Source organism: Anoplolepis gracilipes, chromosome 13 (genome assembly GCF_047496725.1).
Source record: "Anoplolepis gracilipes chromosome 13, ASM4749672v1, whole genome shotgun sequence".
Taxonomy (NCBI): domain Eukaryota; kingdom Metazoa; phylum Arthropoda; class Insecta; order Hymenoptera; family Formicidae; genus Anoplolepis; species Anoplolepis gracilipes.
Window position 1 is genome coordinate 2374025 of NC_132982.1, and position 20904 is coordinate 2394928.

General features: G+C 28.2%; 1 protein-coding gene across 1 annotated transcript; it reads right to left on the reverse strand.

Moving 5' to 3' along the window:
- Window positions 1-1621: 1621 nt before the first annotated feature.
- LOC140672599 (uncharacterized) lies at window positions 1622-8651 on the reverse strand. Its single transcript, XM_072904884.1, has 12 exons — window positions 8565-8651; window positions 8044-8223; window positions 7687-7819; window positions 6729-6922; window positions 6209-6334; window positions 4687-4819; window positions 4063-4176; window positions 3538-3706; window positions 3233-3434; window positions 2133-2312; window positions 1886-2047; window positions 1622-1798 (listed from the first exon to the last, which is right to left on the reverse strand). The coding sequence occupies exons 5-12, from the start codon at window positions 6240-6242 to the stop codon at window positions 1770-1772; spliced, it is 1023 nt and encodes a 340-aa protein (XP_072760985.1). The 5' UTR covers window positions 6243-6334; window positions 6729-6922; window positions 7687-7819; window positions 8044-8223; window positions 8565-8651; the 3' UTR covers window positions 1622-1769.
- Window positions 8652-20904: the final 12253 nt, after the last annotated feature.

Consider the following 20904-nt stretch of genomic DNA (forward strand, 5'->3'; position numbering starts at 1 on the left):
CTCAATTGTAACAAAAGAACTACTGAATGCATCTGTCTGAAACTTTATAGTAGGTCCTCTGAAGGATCAAACTTGTGAAAAACCATAACCATTTGATACGCCTGGTGTCATTTATATGTTAGGCCACGAACTTTTCAAACTACCCTCATATAGTATACTCCCCTCACGCTGCTAAAATGAGTCGAGTTGAGTCGAGCCTAGTTGCGTCGACTTCGTAAAATATTCGTGTGTATGATGAAATGAGATGTAGTTGTTCTCACCAAAGGCAAAAATTGCTGATAGTTGTAATCGACCAAGATCGATCAAGGTATTATATACTTTCTTGATACTGACGCGTATCAGATTAGAACGGATACGATATACATGATATACTTTTTTCTTTTTTGCAATTGTGATGAATATAATTCTTGCCTATACGTGAAAAAAAATTTAATATTATAATTAAAGATTTTATAATAGAAATTGTATGTTGCATTCTTAATTAATATTTAATTTTTTACATGTATTTAATTATAAGTATTTCATGAAAAAAATTGTACATATAAGTTGTAATATGTATATAAAAGTTAATTGTATTTTTTTATTAGTTAACAATAGAAATAAAAATTAATTTTAATCTAATAGTAAAAAAATTCAATTTTAATTTAATATTCTATATACTTACTTTTGTATAAATTTGCAGAAGTTTTAAAGCGCAACACTTTTTTTAACCTTGCGCAACATAACATAAGCTGTCATATTATAAAACAAGACATATCATTTCGTGAAACTTGCCGCACAACTCAATAAATTTGATACATTCGAGATTTCACTATTATTTTTAAAAGAAAAAGTTTGTTTTATTTTATTAATTGATTACAATACATTATTCCGTGTAATACATTTACATATATAAAATAATAAATTATAATAACATCAAAATAATATAATTTTTCATTCGAGTTTAAGATTATTTTGTAGTGTTTTCCAATAAAGCAGATTTGATCAACTTAAGATCAATTAATGACGTGATTAACCAATCACAGCTATTTATTCTTCAAAAAAATAGTTGTGATTGGTTAATGACAGCATTAATTACTCTCGGATTGATCAAATCTACTGTATTATTTGAAAACGTTAGAAAAGGAAATATTATTTTTTTAAATAAAAAAGACGAAATAAATGTAACAAAAAATATATAAATAAAAACAAATTAACACGCAAGTTAACATGAAAATTGATCATTATAAAGCTTTTCATAGATTAATTAGAAAAATTAAATCTTTAAATAAATAAGTTTTTCTCATTGTAAAAATTCTTTTTAATTATTTATTAAGTATTATAAAACTCTATTTTTTCTATACATCTATATTTTATAATAAAATATAATTTTCTAGAATTTGTATAAAAAAAATGAATTTCTATAAATACCTATACAAATATATCTTATACATATACATACATCTTGTTGTACATTATTTCTAAACATAACAACATAAAATAGTTTTGAATATATACATATGTATATTTAAAAAACTAATATATGTTTCAACTATAAATGTTGAAGTGTTAAGAAGAACACATATACACATTTTTTATTAGAAATATATTATAAACGAGAACTTAGATTAAGCAAGAAAGATCAAAAGTGAAACGATCGGAACAAAGAATTAATTAAATCTACGCGGTAGACATCGAGAAATCAAATAAACCAAAATATGTTATTACACAAGTTACAGTCAAAAATCTCACCAGTAAATTCGATAGCTTCGCAAAGACCGTTGAAATAATTAAGTAATAAATATCATTTTTAGACAGTCTAAATTAAGAAATAATTATTTATAAACTAAAAGTAAAGAACAAAAAACTTATTGAAAATATTACGAATACTTTTTAAATTATTTACGAATAATCTTGTTAGTTGGTAAATCGGAAGGTCCATTTTCTTTTGGAAAAGATCTCTTCATAATAGGTTTCGTACCTTGCAACAATAGTGCTAATGATAACATTTGATCTTCTATTAATTTAATGTCATAAATTTTTTCCACATCAAGATAAAAGATGTCATCTGTAAAATAAATATGTAATTCATAAAAATCAATAAAAAATAATACAATATTCTATTACAGAATTAAGATTTTTAATATACTTACTTGAATGTTTCACATATCCTTTTATTTTCACATTTTCTCTTTTCTCGAAACCATCATTAGCTTCATAATGAGCAATTTGAATCTCTAATTTGTAATTACCATCTGTAATCGATCCAGTTCCAATAGTTTTAAAACTACCTGAGAGAGTATTAAACCTTGTTTTAATATATCCTCGTACAACTAAAAAATATTTTATTTAAAGTATTTATTAAAAGTATTTATTTTTAAAAAATGTAATAGAAAAAAACATACATAAATATTAGAACATATTATATACAGTGCTGGTAAAAAGTTCGGAAACGGTTAAAAATTTTTAAAATATTGATTTATTGGAAAAATGTTTAACACCATAGAGTAAACCTTAAAAAATCTATTAGATAATAGTATTCATTTGACCTTGAGATGATGTGATTGTAAAAAACATAATTTTCGTCGACATAAAAAGCTTAAATAAAAATCCCCAATTTTTATTACATATTTTTGTAGCTTATCTTGAGAGTTTTCCAAAATACTATAATAAAACTTTTTTCTCTTACGTACTTTTGGAGTTATAAGCCTTAAAATTTTCAATTTTTTAACATAAAATAAAGAAAGTTGGAACACTCAATTATTGCAACCTATTTTTTGTAATCAACTACGTGTTTTCTTAACACCAATTTATTGATCTCATTATTCCGTGTATTAAAATAAGATTTAAAAAAATTGAATATTTTACATTTTATATTAAAAGATTGAAAAGTTCAAGCCTTATAACTCCAATACATAAGAGAAAATACTTTATTATAGTATTTTAGAAAACTCTCGAGAAGCTACAAGAATGTTATAAAAATTAGGGATTTCCATTTAAGATTTTTATGTTGACGAGAATCATGTTTTTCAAGATCATTTTAAGGTCAAATAAATATCATTTGATAGATTTTATAAAACCCTATTTTGTAGTGTTAAATATTTTTTCAATAAATCAATACTTTTTAAGATTCTTAACCATTTCCGAACTTTTTTCCAGCACTGTATATGACAATATTAAATTATATGTAATATATTGAGAATTATAAAAAAAATTTAGACGCAAAAGAAAAAATAATAATAAAATTACTTACGAACACATGAATTCAAATGATTCGGAATATTTGATAGCTCTATCAACTTAGGCTGAACTGAGTGAATAATTTTTTTAAGGTCAAACAAACCCAAATTACTAATAATTGTATTCGAACGAATAATAAGTTCGTAAGGAAGAGTTCCTTGATTAAACTCTGGCACTTTCGTTTTTTTAGCTTTCGCCCTATCAATATGAATAATCTGTAAAGTACATAAAGTAATATTAGATTAGAAAGTAACATATATATAATTATTATTGTGTATTAATTAAATAAGAATAAAAAGTATATTTAAATATATTTACTCGATTTGGTTTTATGTGAAACTGAATTCGCTCAATTTCAGTATTCCATACCACGACTTGAATTCTATGACGACTATTATTGTTCAAAATAAATTTTAGCAATCGATAGTTTTGTGCTTTACCAACAATTTTTGGACCATCAATCTCATCAATGAAACCAATAACCTCTCTAAAAAAGATTTTAAAATAATTTTTACTTTTCAAAATATTAAAAAATTTAAATGTATGTATATACATATATTTATAGGACATCTCACAACCTTTGTACAATATTTTATTAGTGTATTCTAAAAGTAAAATAGAATAAAAATTTCTAATATAAAAATGTTGAGACTACAATAGTTTTTAAATTATAAATGATCAAAATTTGAATAATATAGCATAGAACTCGAGTGCTCAGACCCATAACTAAACATACACGTTTATCGATTTGTCATCTGTTAATTTTTTCCCTTAAATAAATTAGTGATTGAAAAAAAATACATGTGTATTTTTTATACTATGAATTAAAAGTAAAAAACTTACACAGTGGAGTCCTCAAGTTGAACTGATTTTAACATCTCATCTGTTGCAAAAGAAATCATTTCCATTTCATCGTTTTTATTTGTAACCATAATATCTTGTCTATTATTCGATGATCTATAAATTAACAAACAAAATATAAATATCAAACATTAAAATATGTTGCATAAAATGATGTACAATATATGTTCTAAAATGATTGGAACTAAATTTGTGTGCAGGTGAAAAGTCCTCTACCATTTTGCAACAGTTAACAAATTATTAATTATAAAAAATCGCCGTATTATCAAATACAAACGCACAATAAGATGCGGCTATTCGATGATCGAGTTTGCTAGGCATGAGAAGTTGTTCATTACAAGCGGTAATGTTTATTACAAATAAGAATATCAACCTTAATCGTTGGGCGGTCGCATCTTACCGCGCTTACATTTGACAGTAGCCTGAACTAATGCGGCAATTTTTAATAATTAATAACTCGTTACCTATTGCAAATATTGCAAAATGGTACAGGACTTTTCGATTCAATTTAGTCCGCTCTACCTGTATACGAATTTAGTCCCCATATCATTCTGATCATCCTTATATCACCCTGTATAATTATAAAAATAAAATAAAATAACTTACTCGATAAATTTACTAAAGTTTGACGGTTGTAATATATCGCTCGTATTCATTTCATTTGCATCTACTTCATTCTCTTTTACAATTTGTTTCGTTCCTTTAGCATCAGTTTTTTGTTCCTTTGATTTATTTATATCTAAAATAATTATATACATATATATTAACACTCATCATTTAAGAAATAAGTAAGCCCTCATAAATAAATGTACGGTAATAACAAGCCGATTGAGTTCTTGTTAAGTTTAATCAAAAACTTGAGTTTAAATTATATAATAATTATATAATAATTATATAATAAAATGATATTTATATTCTATAAATATCATGAACGGAGATATCATGTAAAATCCTGAGTACCTATTATGAAACTATTCGAAAACGTTTCCGATCGGAATAATTTCGTTTTTCCCTAAATTTTCTATTATGTATTTAAGGAAAAAGAAATTATTCCGATCGAAAACGTTTTCGAACAGTTTTATAATAAGTACCTTGATGTCAGAATTTTTCAAAAAACGTTGAAAAAATTTACAACTAAATCGTTTGACAAAAGATGACATCAGTGACACTCGCGTATCGATTTTATGAATCGCGACCGTAATTTAATAACCTTTTTATTGTGTGAAAATGATGTGACAGATGCTTCACAGATGACATAAGGTCTACTCGTTTTGACTACACTGGCTCACAAGTTATCTTTTTCCTTCTAATGGCGAACAAAAAAAACAACCTCTGAACTACTACAGTCAGTGTAATTAAAACGATCTATAGTACTGTAGATTTTAAAATTACGACTATATGAATTGTTTACGTATTGTAAACACATAATAATAAATATAAATAATGTATATTAAAAATATATTAATATTATAAATCTGTAAAATTAATATTAATATATTATTAATATACATATTTATTGTTAATATATTTGTTATATATATACATTCATATATATACATATATATACATTTATATACAGTTATATATATATATATATATATATATACATATATATTGTTAATATATTATTAATATACATATTTATTATTAATATTTGTTTACAATACGTAAATAATTCATGTAGACGTAATTTAAAAATCTACTACAACACATTGTCATCTGTGAAACATCTGTCACCATTTTTACACAATAAAAAGGTTATTGAATTACAGTCACTATTCATAAAATCAATACACGAGTGTTACTTATATCTCTTGTCAAACGATTTAATTGTAAATTTTTCCGTCATTTCTTAATAAAAAATTCTGACATCAGAATTTTACATGATATCTCTGTTCATAATATTTATAGAATAATAATTAAGATCACATATATTTTATTAAAATAGGTTTTATTTAAAAAAAATTGAAAGTAATCTTTATATGATCTTCTAACAACTATGCAAAGTCAAACTTTAAATATTATTTTGATCGGATGCCAACGACCCACGTATTCAGTTGGGGGGTTAATGTATTAATAATATATTATTTTATATAAATATAATAATTAATATATTCAACATATTTACCTTGAATTTGCTTTGAATTATTTTTCGACATCATTATACGACTTAAAATACCAGATGTTTGTTCAAAAAGTATCTTATGTAATCCAACTTGAAGAGTTGTAATCCAACACAAGAAATGATAAATAACTGTAAATAATAAAATTAATTATTTATTTTGTTGTTATGGAAATTTTATTGCTATGAGACTTCTGTAAAAAAAGAATGACGAATTTTTCATTAATTACTATACAGACGAACTTCATGCACTACATATGCACTTTTCATATAAAAACATTTCTATTAATTCTTTTTTATCTTCCTTATCTTATAATAAAACTAAGAATTATATATATATATATATATATATCAAACTGAATATCTTATACATTTTGTATTTATAATCTCTGTTGCATTAAAATTTAACCTTTCTAGTGATTCTAGTATATTATTAATTAATAATGATTTAAAAATGAAAAAGAGTAAAAAAATAAAGTTTACATCATTCAATCTTGAAAGTAAGTTATATAAATGTGTAAATTACCTTGAAATTATTTAAGGACTCATTCGATATAAGGTTCTCATAAGAAATTATCACTTCAGTCATTCTTAAGACTTGAGCACAAAAACCAAAATCCGACAGCTTTACTCTGCCATAAGTCTTTGCGAGACTATGAACTTGTACAAGAACATATTTTAGTTCACTTGATGTTTTCTCGATGCCATTACAACTGAACCCTATAAATTAAATATTGTCATTACATTAATTATAATGTATGTAATGTCATAAATGTGTCGTATATTTGTTAAACATATGTCCTACTATTCTTAAAATAGAAGAAAGCTAATGTTACAGTTCCCATCAAAATTTTTAAAATATTTGTTTAGATTATATGTCTTAATTAATTTATGGAAAAAAATTATAAATGCTTTTTAAATTGTACACATTCGCTAAAATTAAATATTATAATAATAATAGTACAATAATATTAAATAAATTATATATGCATTGATTTAGAAGTTTCCATTGTTTTTTTTTTAGATATGACTGGAGATTGATGAATTTTCAGACATATTCTATGCCTAAGGATATTTATTAATGTTATGTCAACTTAATTGGGTCAACGGTCTTGGCAAAGCTATGAATTTGTATAATAACACATTTTAGTTTATTTGATGTTTTCTCGATACTTCCACAACTAAATCTTATAAATTAAATATTATCATTAGATTAATTATAATATATGTAATGTAATAAATGTATTATATATCTGTTAAACATATATCCTACTTTTTTTTAAAGAGAAGGAAACTAATGTTACAATTTACATTTTAAGTTTTGAAATATGCATTTAGGTTGTATATTCTTTTTTGTCTAAATTAATTTAATTTAATGATAAATTTGGTATATTTGATCCGGAATGAGTTATATTTGGCCATGATTGCATATTAGGATTATGATTTTAAAAGTTTGGAATTATGTTCTGTATGCTGGAACTTACTCCACTGCCAACACACGCAGAATTCTGTTTCAACTTATCATTGTAGTTACGTGGTTTATTAAAATTTATGAAACTTTGATTAATATTTGAAGGTATCTCCAGGCCTTCAAGGACGGATGGATTACTTGCATGCCTGCAAATGTATAACGTGACTATAATAATGTTATAATCTTTAATTTCACATAAAAAATAATACAAGACATTAAAAGATTATCCTTAACAAAAATTTGAAGCTACTTAATTTATTTAATAATATTGTTACAACAATAAACTTTAAGTTTTTGCTGTATATTAACAATAACATACCTCTCCTGAGTCGAGGTGGACTCGAAGAGTGTAAAGAATTGTAACACCTACCATGCGACGACGCAATTTCTGAGAAACGCGGCTCCGTCGAGGCTCGCCCGCCCTGGCTTGAGTGTCGCACGCAGGGATCTTCTCGTGGAAACTCTCAGAACGAGACACGATGCGCGAGTAGACGAGACAGCGGCGAAGTTTGTTGCCGTCCTTGGACGAGTTTAGACGTGTCTTCTTGCGCTGTTACGTATTATATTTTTTAGTATATAGATGATATAAAATAAAAAAATTTAGAATATAATATAAATTTTCTTTCACCCGTTAATAGCTATAAGACGTACATATATTCGTCAGGGCCAAAATCAATAGAAGAAGACAGCGGCAAACACAGGCGAGGCCTATATACGCCATTTTCTTCTTCTTCTACTGATTTATAGCATATAGCTCTTAGCTGGTCTACCTACTTTGTGGTTAGATTGAAATGATAAGAGAATTAAAATAATCAAAGTAAATATATGTATAAGTACGTGAAATAGTAATGGAAGAATTATAATAATTTAAAAAATATAAGAGTTACTTACAATTAATCCAAAAAAATAACGCGTAAAAGCGCAAAAGAAACACGTCCGTACTCGTCCAAGGACGGAAAACGGAAACGAACGCAAAATTCATCATTCATCCATTTCTGACAAATCACACATCAGCGCACCGTGCGACGAAACTCACGAATCTTTCGGGCGTATAGAGCCTCTTAGGAAGAGAATGGCAAACTCACGCAATAACGTAACCTCTCTATTTGATTTTTATATAAAATAAAGCTGCAAATATTAATATTATTTTCAGTTTTTTGTGTTTCGTGCACATTATAAAATGCTCAGTAAAAGCTTTAACGCCTCTATCCAATCAGAAGAAATGAGGGATTACATAATCGAATTTGCTACTCTCTTCCTATATAAGTCTCTAACCGGTTATGTTCCAACTTCTTCGTATTTTCTAATTTTAAAACTTTCTTCTTTCTATATATTCTCTTTTCTTCTCCTTATTTATTTCTATTGCTTATTCTTCTTCTCTTCTTTAACTTTAAAAAATTTAATTTAATAATATTTAAACATTTAATATATATACATATATATAAATATATATCAATATTATTATCTAATATTATATTATTTGTATCTAATACTCTCCCTCCCTCTCTCCCTCCCTCCCTCTCTCTCTCTCTCTCTCTCTCTCTCTCTCTCTCTCTCTCTCTCTCTCTCCTTTTCTTATCTTTTCTTTTAACGGTTCGTGTAAAATAAATATTATTATATATCATCACCTAAAAAAATTAATATTTTTCTTTTACACTATTTAACAATAACTGAACACACGAAACATACAACAATTATTAATTATTATAATTATTTTTACACATAATATAATATATATTGTATATATATATACTTACTTCTTTTCAATCATCGTCACTGCTTCATCCTATTGATAAATTTGCTTTCTCTTATAAATATTTTTTACTAAATCTTCTGTGACACGACACAATAATAATAAGCTTATAAGAAATATTAATACCGCGATCATCACAACATTTAACCTTTATCACTGTCATAAATCGACATGATACACGAACCGTCTTTATCATAACCGCGATCAAGTCCGCCTCGTACCTATATCGAATCACGTACGCGGAAAAGCGACAACAATTACAAGCGATATAACAGGCACTTCAGGGTACAAATGACTTCTTTTATAAAGGATACGTTTATATTTTAATAAAATGTTAAGATATATTCTGACAAAATGTAATCAGATAACTGTAACTTTACAGTGCAACACTTTTTTAATAATAATTGTGTCATATACTTCTAAAATTAAAAATATCTGTACATAAATATATAAGATTAACGATATACAGAGTTGTGCAATTTATAAGTACATAAAAAACATTTTCTGACTCGATTTTTATATAATACAATATCGAGATGATCGCTATTTATGTTTTAACAAGGTATTTTAATGCGTTCTTTTAAGTTAATAGAACCAAGTATAGACACAAATATACTTTATCATTGGACTTAGAAAAAGAAAAAAGGGAAGGAGAAGAGAGTAAATGGGAAAAAGTAAGGAGAATAACATTAGAAAGAATAGGAATAGGGAAGAAGGATCTAAAAAGGAGGAGAGAAGGGGGAGATCAGGAGATAGTAAAGACAGTATTGGAAAATATATGGATGCTTTTGTACATAGAGAAGGAAGAAAGAAGGAAAAGGATTGAAGAATCAAGATACAACAACATATATAAAGAAATAATGATGGAGGATCTACCAAAATACCTGAAAGAAAAGAGGAAAAAGAAAGATAGGAATTTAATAGGGAGGTACAGATGTGAGAACGAGCCGAGAGGAAATCAGCATTAGAAAGAAATAGAAAAGAAGATGTGCAGAGTTTGTGGGAACGAAGAAGAGAGTTTGACGCATGTGTTAAGGGGGTGTCAATTGACAGACATCATTATACAGACGGAGGAACTTCTGAATGAGGAAGGGCGGGGATTAGAGATAATGAGGAAGATAGAGAGAGAGAGAGAGAGAGAGAGAGAGAGAGAGAGAGAGAGAGAGAGAGAGAGAGAGAGAGAGAGAGAGAGAGAGAGAGAGAGAGAGAGAGAGGAAGAGAAATGAGAAAGAGAAGAAGGGATAAAGGGTGGCAAGAAATGAATAGTGTAGCGACAGAATAAGTAGATAAAGAAAGTATTTTTGCAATTTTAATTGTATGTTTATGTCAATCCCAATTTCAATTTTACAATTAAGTACTAAGTACAATTTGAGATCTTTTACAAGAAAATTGTAATATCATATAATCATTGTTAATCTTACAACCAATTGTCGTTTTCGTAATCTCTTGTATTTATTTGATATAAATCCCGTATTATTTTAATTTAATTGTACATTTTAATGTATATTTGTTCTTCAAAATACATGTCAACATTTTTGTTGTATTTATTTATACATATAGGAAATAAAAATATTAAAATGTGAAAACAATTAAAAAGCCTGTAATTTTGTAATTTCCAGCGTACAATTATCAAGATTTTACTTAAATCCTCGATTTAATTAACAAATTTGTTATTAAACATTGTAACGTATGTATATAAAAAATTAATTTGTTAATTGGAAGACGTCATTTTAATTGCAAAATTTTCATTAAGTCATTAAAATTACAGTAAATATTCATAAGACGTTATACATCACCGATTTTATTTCTACTTACAAGTAAACCTACCTTTCTGTCACTCGTCGATTTTATTGATTATATTTAACTCAACATACTTGTAGAGTAGTCAAAAATAATAGATACGTATTTTTTTATATCGGCAATGGTGCAATTTTAAGGGTGAAAATTACCCCTTGTATGTATACGAATGAGTAGTCAACTCTTTGCATTTGAGCTCACGGTATTAAAATTATTTTGAATTTTAAAGATGATTTTGAAGTTTTTACATGTCGCTGGAAGTGAATCTAATGTAAAAATTATAGAATTCAAAATGGCGGATTCATTATGACGATTTGGAAAATCAAAACAGACTTATTTCGCTCTTTGCTGAAGCCAGGAATAACCGATGAGGAGGTGACGAGAATCTATTCCCATTTCATTTCTTTTATATTTTTATTTTTTTATTGATTTGATTTTTTGCAACATCACTTTTCGCGTCTCGCGCTTTTTATAAATTTCTTTATTTTTTATATTTTTTACAAAAATGGTACTCAAAGAAAAATTCTTTTATACACAAAGAATTTTCACACCAAGCACATTTTGTTAAAAGTATATACATTTAACAGAATATTATTATTCAAACCAGAACACGCTTTTGTACATAAAACACTTCAACTATATTATGCCTCTTTAATAAATACTAACATAAGATACATACAATTACTATTGAGGCAGCAATAAGCAAATTTTATAAACATAATATTTTCTAATAATATATCTTGAAATATAAACGTATGTGTTTCTTATATATTGTGTAGTGTTTAAATAGTATAATTACAATACATATGTTTGTGTAGTGTTAATGTATTGAAATTATATATATATATATATATATATAAATAGCACACAACGACGACGATCTATGTTATGTTTTTCTATTTTTTATGTATAGTATATATGAAATGTGTTCATAAAATCTAGTACAAAATTATATTAATACAATTTTAATTTCAACACAATTTATGACAGCTGTTACACAATCCACAAACAGTTTGTTGTACCCTACTCTAAAATAGGGTGCAAAAGGGATTCTAGCTGCCCAAAAGATTGGAACCCACGCACTAAGGACAACACTCCGTACTTTAGCGTAAAAGAGTATATTTCACGTATGCTTTTCTTTTTATCTTTCTCAATATCCTTATTTATTCATTCGTGACCCGCTTTTAAACTTTTATATTTAATATTTTTTACTTGACTACTTCTTCCGTCCTTAATCCTTTCTACGAATTGTTTTCATTTTAATATTTTATATCTGATCTGGCCGTGACAAGCTTCACAATTTTTGAAACAATAATCTACAGAGTTATCAAACTTAAGTGGTTTCTCTTGTAAATATCCACTTTTGTACCACGAATACTTAAATCAATTTATAAATCGAGGTGAAGATAATTGAATATGGATAAGCGTTTGAAGTTTGATATTTGAAAACACAACATTAGATTTAGCAATGAGAGCTATACGCGGATATTTGAATTGGAAATGCTTTTCATTAAAAGACAGAAGAACGGGTTAAACCTTCAAACGGATACGGAAAATTTACCGTTACTATATAATGACTAGATAAACAAGCTTCTCAAAATTTAAAGGTCAGAGATCCGTATATATATACTGACTACCAAAAGAATTTTTTGACAGTAACAGCGTGATATTTTAACAACGTTATCACTTAGCTCGCCTCTTTTTTAAAAAATGATTGCGGAATTTTTCGACTTTGTAAGTAGATACTTCTGTTACGTCCTGTCGGCTCCACGTTTTTCCTCCCACGAAATGAACAATAATCGTCCGATCGGTCACAAAAAAAAAAACGGGTTGCGCAATAGAAAAGAACCGTTATTATCAAATAATGTTTAGACCTACTAAAAACGATATCTAAACAAATACCGGAAGGGATCAATAACGAAATCCTCTAAACAACGAAACAGACAAACACAGCTGCATAATCTTAAGAAAGAAACAAATAATGCCGCTACGCACTGTCGGTTCCACGTTTTTCCTCCCACGAAAATGAAGCAATAATCGCCCGACTAATCATAAAAGGGATCGCGCGACGAAAAATATGTTTTAAACATTGAAATCGATATTCAAAGAAATGACCGAAAAGGATCGATAGCGAGATCCCCTAAATAAATAATGGATAGAAACAGCTGGATAATCCCAGGAGATAACCAAATGAAGAATCTCCAAATTTCCTAAGAGGCCGTACAGAGCCCACCAATCAGCAACAATCAAAAATAAGGAGGAGAAGGATCTCACCGAACGACAGCTTTTACACGTCAAAATCTCAAAAATACTCCCGCCCAAATTGTTAACACGCCCTCAAGATTTAATATAAAAAGGGACTCACGCATTACGATCAATCCAAAATTTAAAATCAGTTGACAGTACAACATTAGATTCATTCGGCACAGATTTTTCGGTCGTTCGCTGACTCAAGCAATTCGTCTACACTACGGGAGTTCCGTTTACGTTTTAAAACCTATTAGAGTCAGTGCTCAACAAGACCACCTGCTGAGTAAGACCACAACTGGAGCCACAACTACACTAGCAGTTAAAACGCAACCAATCTGTCCAAATAGTAAGTTTAATTTCCTTCTCTTTTGTTTTTTTTTCTCTCATCGTCTTCTTTCTCCTTTATTCAACCCTGTTTTTTTACTAAGTATGCTTAAAATCGCGCCGACCCGCCGATTCTCGCGAGCCAACCGAGACCATAGATCGGACGACACGACCGTGTGCGAAATCGCGCTGTAACACATATTACATTTTCGTAAATCTTTATTATTTTTTTTTTCTTATTATAAACCATTGTAACAAATACCAACCAGAGTAAAATCTTTAGAATCGCACTCCTTCCCCCTCTCTTCTGGTTGATGACCTCCGTACTTATGTAACACCCGCGATCCACACAAACACACACACTTATACAAATAATTTTAAGGCGGATTTGATAATATCAATAAAGTTATATGTATAATGGTAGGGATCAATTGAATAAATGTTAATTTAAAAATTAAATGATCGGTAAATTTATTTAACTCCCTCACTCTCTCCACGCGAAAGATCACACAAGGTCCCGTCCCGCGTAAAAGAAATTCGATTCTCTTACCAAAAAGGGACCACCGAGAGAGAGCGTTCGCATAACAGAGTAATAACGACACCCGTCGTTTACCTGTTTGCTAACCTGCAGCTCGCTCGACCGAGTCACTCGTCGATAAGACTTTTGACATCAGAACAGTTCCTGTTACGCCCTTCCTCTGACCCATCCTCTCTACGGGCTTGGACGTAACACTTAATTTACTGTAAAGTTTGGTAACTTGATATATCGATAATCTTTAATTATCCATCTACTCCATATAGGATTCATTTGGTATTGCATTCAAGTCACTAATCTAAAAAGCATATCTCTATCTATTCTTCGTGGCTTACCAACTATGAAGAATCACATGCATCGGCAACACTAATTCTTAGTGCGAGTTGGATAACGCTTGTATAATCTGTATTTCTGCGGTTCATCGCGTTCTGTTTAGATTAGTTCTGTATTTTAAAATTTAGTTAGATTATTTATGCTCACAACATTTTATTACGATTGTTTTATTGCGTTGAAGAAGGCTCAAAGAGGAGTCCGAAACGTTCGCCACTTTCTTGTTATATTTCGTGTTTAAATTAATATTTAATGCTTGTAACGATTTTCATATGTATTTTTAAACGTATTTTTAAACGCATCGAATTATACATTATATCACTTTAATGTTACCCAATCTTATTTATTTTATTACATATTGTTCTGTGTTCCTGCTCTTTGTAGCACTTATTGTTTCAAATTTTATATTTGAAAAATGTTTGATAAAATTTTTCCAAATCCTGAAGCCAAAGACATCAAGAGGTTGACTCATTCCTGTCATTCCGGCAGGAATGACAATTGTTAAAATTTTTATATTTTTAGATAATTTGTCTATTGTTTCAAATGTTCTTGAATTTTGGCCACTCCATGAAAAGTAGAACACTATTATCATTGCAATTAGGAAGATAAACATTTGTGAACCATATTTTTACAAGGTTCGTCATCATCTTAACTGAATTTGAAGTTAATACAAGAATATTATCAGCCTTAAAAATATATTATTCTACTTGAGGTCCAAATTTTCATCTTTTTCTTGTAAAATAATTAATAGTAGTGACAAAAGAGAACCACTTGCTGATATGATGGGCTGAATTGTATAGCTATGAGTCATAGAATTGATTGTGTTAAATGTTTCAATTTTTTGCTGTCCTTTGAAAGAGAAAGTACGTCCTGTGTGCATTTCTAAATTGAAACCCGATTGATCAGAGTTAAAAACATTCTCTAATCTAACTAGTAAAATTTCTGTTCTTACCTTTTCAACAAAGTTATTAGCCTCTATTTAGTTTATCTATATCTGTTAAAGTTTTTTGCATTATAAATTTATTTATTTTTCTGGAAACAATGTGATGTTCCTGCTTGAAATTATAAATCCATTTTTCAGATGCTTTAAAAAAAACCGGCCGATAATTGTAATTGATATCTAGCATTCAAAGCCGTTAGGATTAGGCTAATATCGCTAGGTGACGTTCACTTTCTCGTAAGGGAATTCGTCCGCTTTTTTTATAATGATAAATACGGGTATGCGATGGCTCCGAATAGCAATTAAATTTGTTTCTCTCCGTAATAAAATGGCTTGTAATAAAATGACGCTAAATCCAAAAAATATTTTGAAATTATTAGCTATGGCCTTTGATCGATTAGAATATGATTTTGAATCTGATATAAGTGAAAATGAGAAAAGATTCAGTTCTCAATTAGAGAATATGATAAAAGATGCCATGTGCAAGAAATCTCTATATATAGAAACCTATATTACATTGAATTTTGAAGAAGCAAGTGTTATTCCAAATATAATTTCAATTAAGGAAAATGTCGATGACGATTATATTCATGACATTGACAATGAGAATTCTAATTTAAACTCACCTATCGAATATACAGAAGAATGCGATGAAGAATATAAGCAGAAAGTTATTGAATTTTGGAATTCAGGGAAAAAGCATAAATTAAAATTTGCAACAGTCCAAGCCAGATTTAAACGTGTTGCTTCAAAGCGACAATTATATAGGTGGGAAAAAGAAATTTTACAAGGCGGAAATACACGCGAAAAATTAACAAAAATTTCAGAATATGTTTTAACTCAATTTGCTTTACAAAAATCGTTAACAATTCATGATTTGGATATTCGCAGATGAATGCTAGAAATCAATTGCAATTATCGGCAGGTTTTTTTAAAGCATTTGAAAAATGGATTTATAATTTCAAGCAGAAAAACATAGCATTGTTTCCAAAAAATAAATAAATTTATAACGCAAAAAACTTTAACAGATATAGATAAACTAAAAATAGTGGCTAATAAATTCAAGAAGCTAATTACGTCAAGCTAATTCCGTAACGTGACATAAATTATATATTTTCAGTACTAGTTTGAAGTAGTCTGACAGTGAATATCGGCCATAATAAGAGAAAAAAATATATAACGATAATATATCATACTACACAAAAAAACAACGTACTAAAACAGCGATTCCGAAAGCGTATATAATGACTTACATTTACATTTTGAATCCTTTTTGGTCATTTTAAAGTGATTTTTTTATTCATCGAACAATAAGCTATTATAAAATGTAATGTATGTAAAATATATACGTAATATACATAATAAGAACAGTATCACAAAAAGACGATACTGTTGGTACTTTTTTATTTAAAACGGAAGGAAAAATCAGTAACATTCGTTGGCGCAACAAACTTTATCGGATTAAACTTGTCAAACATCGACACGTTCCACACGTGTAACTTAAATAACTTCAAGAACGCATATGTTAATACAATTTTTACAATAATAGACTTATTTCTGAAATGCTATTCATAAAAAGGCAGTCTAACTTAAATTTGCAAACCGACACGTAGAATTTACCGGCAATATATCATGACGTGATACACAAACTCTCAAAAGTCCGAAGTTTAAACGTATAATAGCGAGCTCTAATTCACCGAAAAAATCATATTCTCATTTTAAGAAGAACCACTTATTTTTAGAATATCTTCCTTTAAAATAAGTGCCAAGAGGATTTTCTTAAGACTTAAAACTAAAGACAGAAATCCTCTAAAAAATAGAAAAGTATTAGATATTCTTAATATGTAAGAATATATATACACAAGTAGTCTTCTAGTCTTGAGGCTTTCGTGGCCATCAGAATTGTCTAAACTGGAGATTTCCGGATGGATGCCGCGTGATTAAACAGCGTAATGCACGCAATGACGTTTCGTAAACATTGGAGTTTGCATCTTCAGGGCTAAGAGTCCCGATACTGAGCTCTCTTGGGTTGGGGTTCTTATATCTTGCGAGAGGTTTTTCTATCTACGGGAAAAATATACCGTTATGCCCTCTAGTGGTGTAAGCGCAAATAGGGTTTGTATGATACAATTTAAGAATATTTTCTTTATTTCATATACTATTCTTAACAAAAGATCATTAGAGGTGAATATTCTGAATTTTTTAGAATATTTTATTGGAGGAAAGCTTTAGAAGGAATTCTTCTAAAATAGAGAATACATTTTAAAATAGAGAATTTTTTCGGTGTTTGAATGTCATGAGATAACACAAATATAAGCTCGTAATTTTCTTAGCTCTTTGACAGTAACCGATCGATTCGATACTTTACAACTGCGCTAATTTCTGTTCATTACTGACAATATCTATTGTGACCTGTAAGTAAAAAAAAAATTTTTTCTGTACGGTTTAGAGATTACTCTGATTTTACTATTATACCTATTATTACGTATAAATAACACATAAATTATTCTTATCCACAAGATTCATTTGGTAGTGTTAATCGAGTCAGTTTCTTGACCTGAAAAATATTTTCTGGTTTAAAAACTAAGAAGTTTCTTCATCGTAATTTGTAATTATTCAACTTCCCATCATATTGCACATAACTTACTCGGATCTAACAGCTGCTTTACTTATTTTTTGCTACATTACCGCTATTTCTCAACGTTATTTATTACATTTTTCTAGTTTTGCGCCGAAGAAGTCCCAAAAAATGGGATCAAAACGTTCGTCTTAATTTAGATGTAACTTTTCATCAAATTATATCAATACGTTTAATATTATAATATATATATTTTCTAAGTTTAGAATATTTGAATTGTTTTACAACCGTTACTTGTGATACGTTTGCTCTCTATAACCTTACTATTGTTTTATTATTAAGAATATCAGTTTCAGAGTCCTATTTTATGGGATTACGAAAACATAATTAAATAAATGACAAAATAAAATTAATATTTCATTTATAAGTAAAATTATTAATGGATCGAATTGAAATGAAACAACTTTAACCATTTAATTGTGAAAATTATATCGGCGAGAAAACCTTATCATTATAGTTTTATAATATACAAAATAAATTTAGAAATTTTTAGTTGCCGCTAAACTTATTACAATATTGTTTAAGAATTATAATTACATTCAGAATAAAAGTAGGTATCTTTATGTTATAATATTATAACATAACAGAAATATTTTTAATATAATACATATATATGCAAAAGAAACGTTTGAAAAAAACATTAAAAAAATAATAAAAAAATGTTCAAATTCTAAAAAAATGATAATATAGACGAGAAAGCAGTGTACAGACATGATTACAAAAATTATGAGCTTTCATAAAGATAAGTGTTTCTTAAAAGCGTCTTGCAGACAAATTTCTCTTCTTGACTATTAGCTGATTTCATCAACATCAGTTAACTTTATTCTTGGTTTAAACTATATAGCTTTATCTCTTTCAGATAAGCTTCAAAGAAAGAGATAAAAATATAATTTCACCCGAGGTTAAAATTAACTGACGTTGGTGGAATCGGCCGTATAACACTTACAAAGAAACCCCACAAACCCGCAAATTTTGATTTTAATAAAACTTTACACACATGTAGAGATAAATATGTAAATATAGGAATGGTGTAATTTGTGTAATAAATATTAAAATATAAAATTGTAGTATTTAATAAATTAATGTTTTTAAGAATAATAAAGAATAACACAGTAATAGAATATCTGTTTCTCCCCTCCCCTCTCTCTCTCTCTCTCTCTTTCTCTTTGATAAAAAAAAAAAAAAAAGACAAACACATGTGTAATATATAGGACTAATTAAATAGTTAAAAAGAGAGAATATTTATTTAATATAAAATGATAAATATCAATAACAATATAGAGCATACAGATTTATAATAGCATAGAGCGTATAGCTGTTATATAGCTGTTATATTATAATCTATAATTGTACTTATACAGAGTAAATTTTTTCTTTATATTTTTCATTATTAGTATAGATTTAGTTATGTCTAATAAATGTATATATGTGTTTTTAATAGAGATTTCTATTTTTTACAAATAATCGTTAACATCATTGATATAATTTTCGTTAGAATGTATGTTCATTATAATAAATGTAATAAGGAAATAGAATCGTTGTGCAATTCATATACACAGCAAGTCATAAGATTGCGTCACGTTTTACATATACACTTTAAAGCGCGTTAAATGTATAATAATAAAAATATTATTCAAATAATAACATCACATCAAATAATAATATTGTTTTAGTTAAGGAATTTCATGTATTTTTTAATCACTTGACCTACATATTTTAAAACGTCAAATTTTACCACGTAGTATAGTGCGCATTTGTTATTGTTTAGGCGCGAAGAGAGAGCCTTTTCTTCTTGACGTCATTGCTTTACGTAGTAAGAGGAAAGAATACTAGTACTACTAGCACTACGTCCATTCATTTCGACTCTGGCAGACATAGCGTACGCACATACTCCTACTCCGACGCCGACACGTACGTCACAGACTCGCGTTCGGTCACTCCGAAGTCGAGCGAGCCGTTATCATTTCTTGTTACGATAATACTACAAAAAAAAGAACAACGCGTTACAATACGTACAAAGCGATTCCGAAAGATAAAACATTGAACGTGTATTAAGGATGTTTAGCACCTACAATCGGAGCAAAAAGTAGTCGAAATTGACGAATATATACGTTTCTCATATATCTTAATATATGATTATTATAAAGATTGCATAAAATCTTATTATTTATTCATAGCTAGAGTATATAGAAATGTATTTTCGAACTTCTGCTGCCTTTTTTCGGAGAATTTTCGTGTTTCTTAAATTATAACGAGAAACTTTTATCATTGACGGTACCTCGCTTTCAACATTACAGCACAAAATTTGAATTATAAAAATAAAAGAACTTACTCGTACAGAGTAATTTAAAATGTCAGAATAAAAATTATAATAGTGAATAATGACAAAATATAGAAGATTTTTAACTATTTCTTTGATAAATTTAATAATTTGTCATTTCTCCGAGAAGAAAGAAATGTGGCAACATGGTAATTTTTCATAAGTTGTTCAAATTACAAATTGACATATGAGGCCTAGTTGCTTCTCGCTTACACATTTGTATATAGAGGCTTCTTCAGATGAAAAGATAGGTTATTTAAAACGTCAAAAAAAGGCTCAGCTGAATGCTATGTTGCCACGTTTTCACAATAAATAATATGTCATCTCGGATAATAGGACAAAAT

Coding starts and splice junctions, on each gene's coding strand:
- LOC140672599 (XM_072904884.1), bottom strand. CDS start 6,242: ATGATGTCGAAAAATAATTCAAAGCAAATTCAAG. Junction 3,435..3,537: donor TTCACATAAAACCAAATCGA/GTAAATATATTT, acceptor TGTACTTTACAG/ATTATTCATATTGATAGGGC. Junction 2,048..2,132: donor AGGATATGTGAAACATTCAA/GTAAGTATATTA, acceptor TTTATTTTACAG/ATGACATCTTTTATCTTGAT.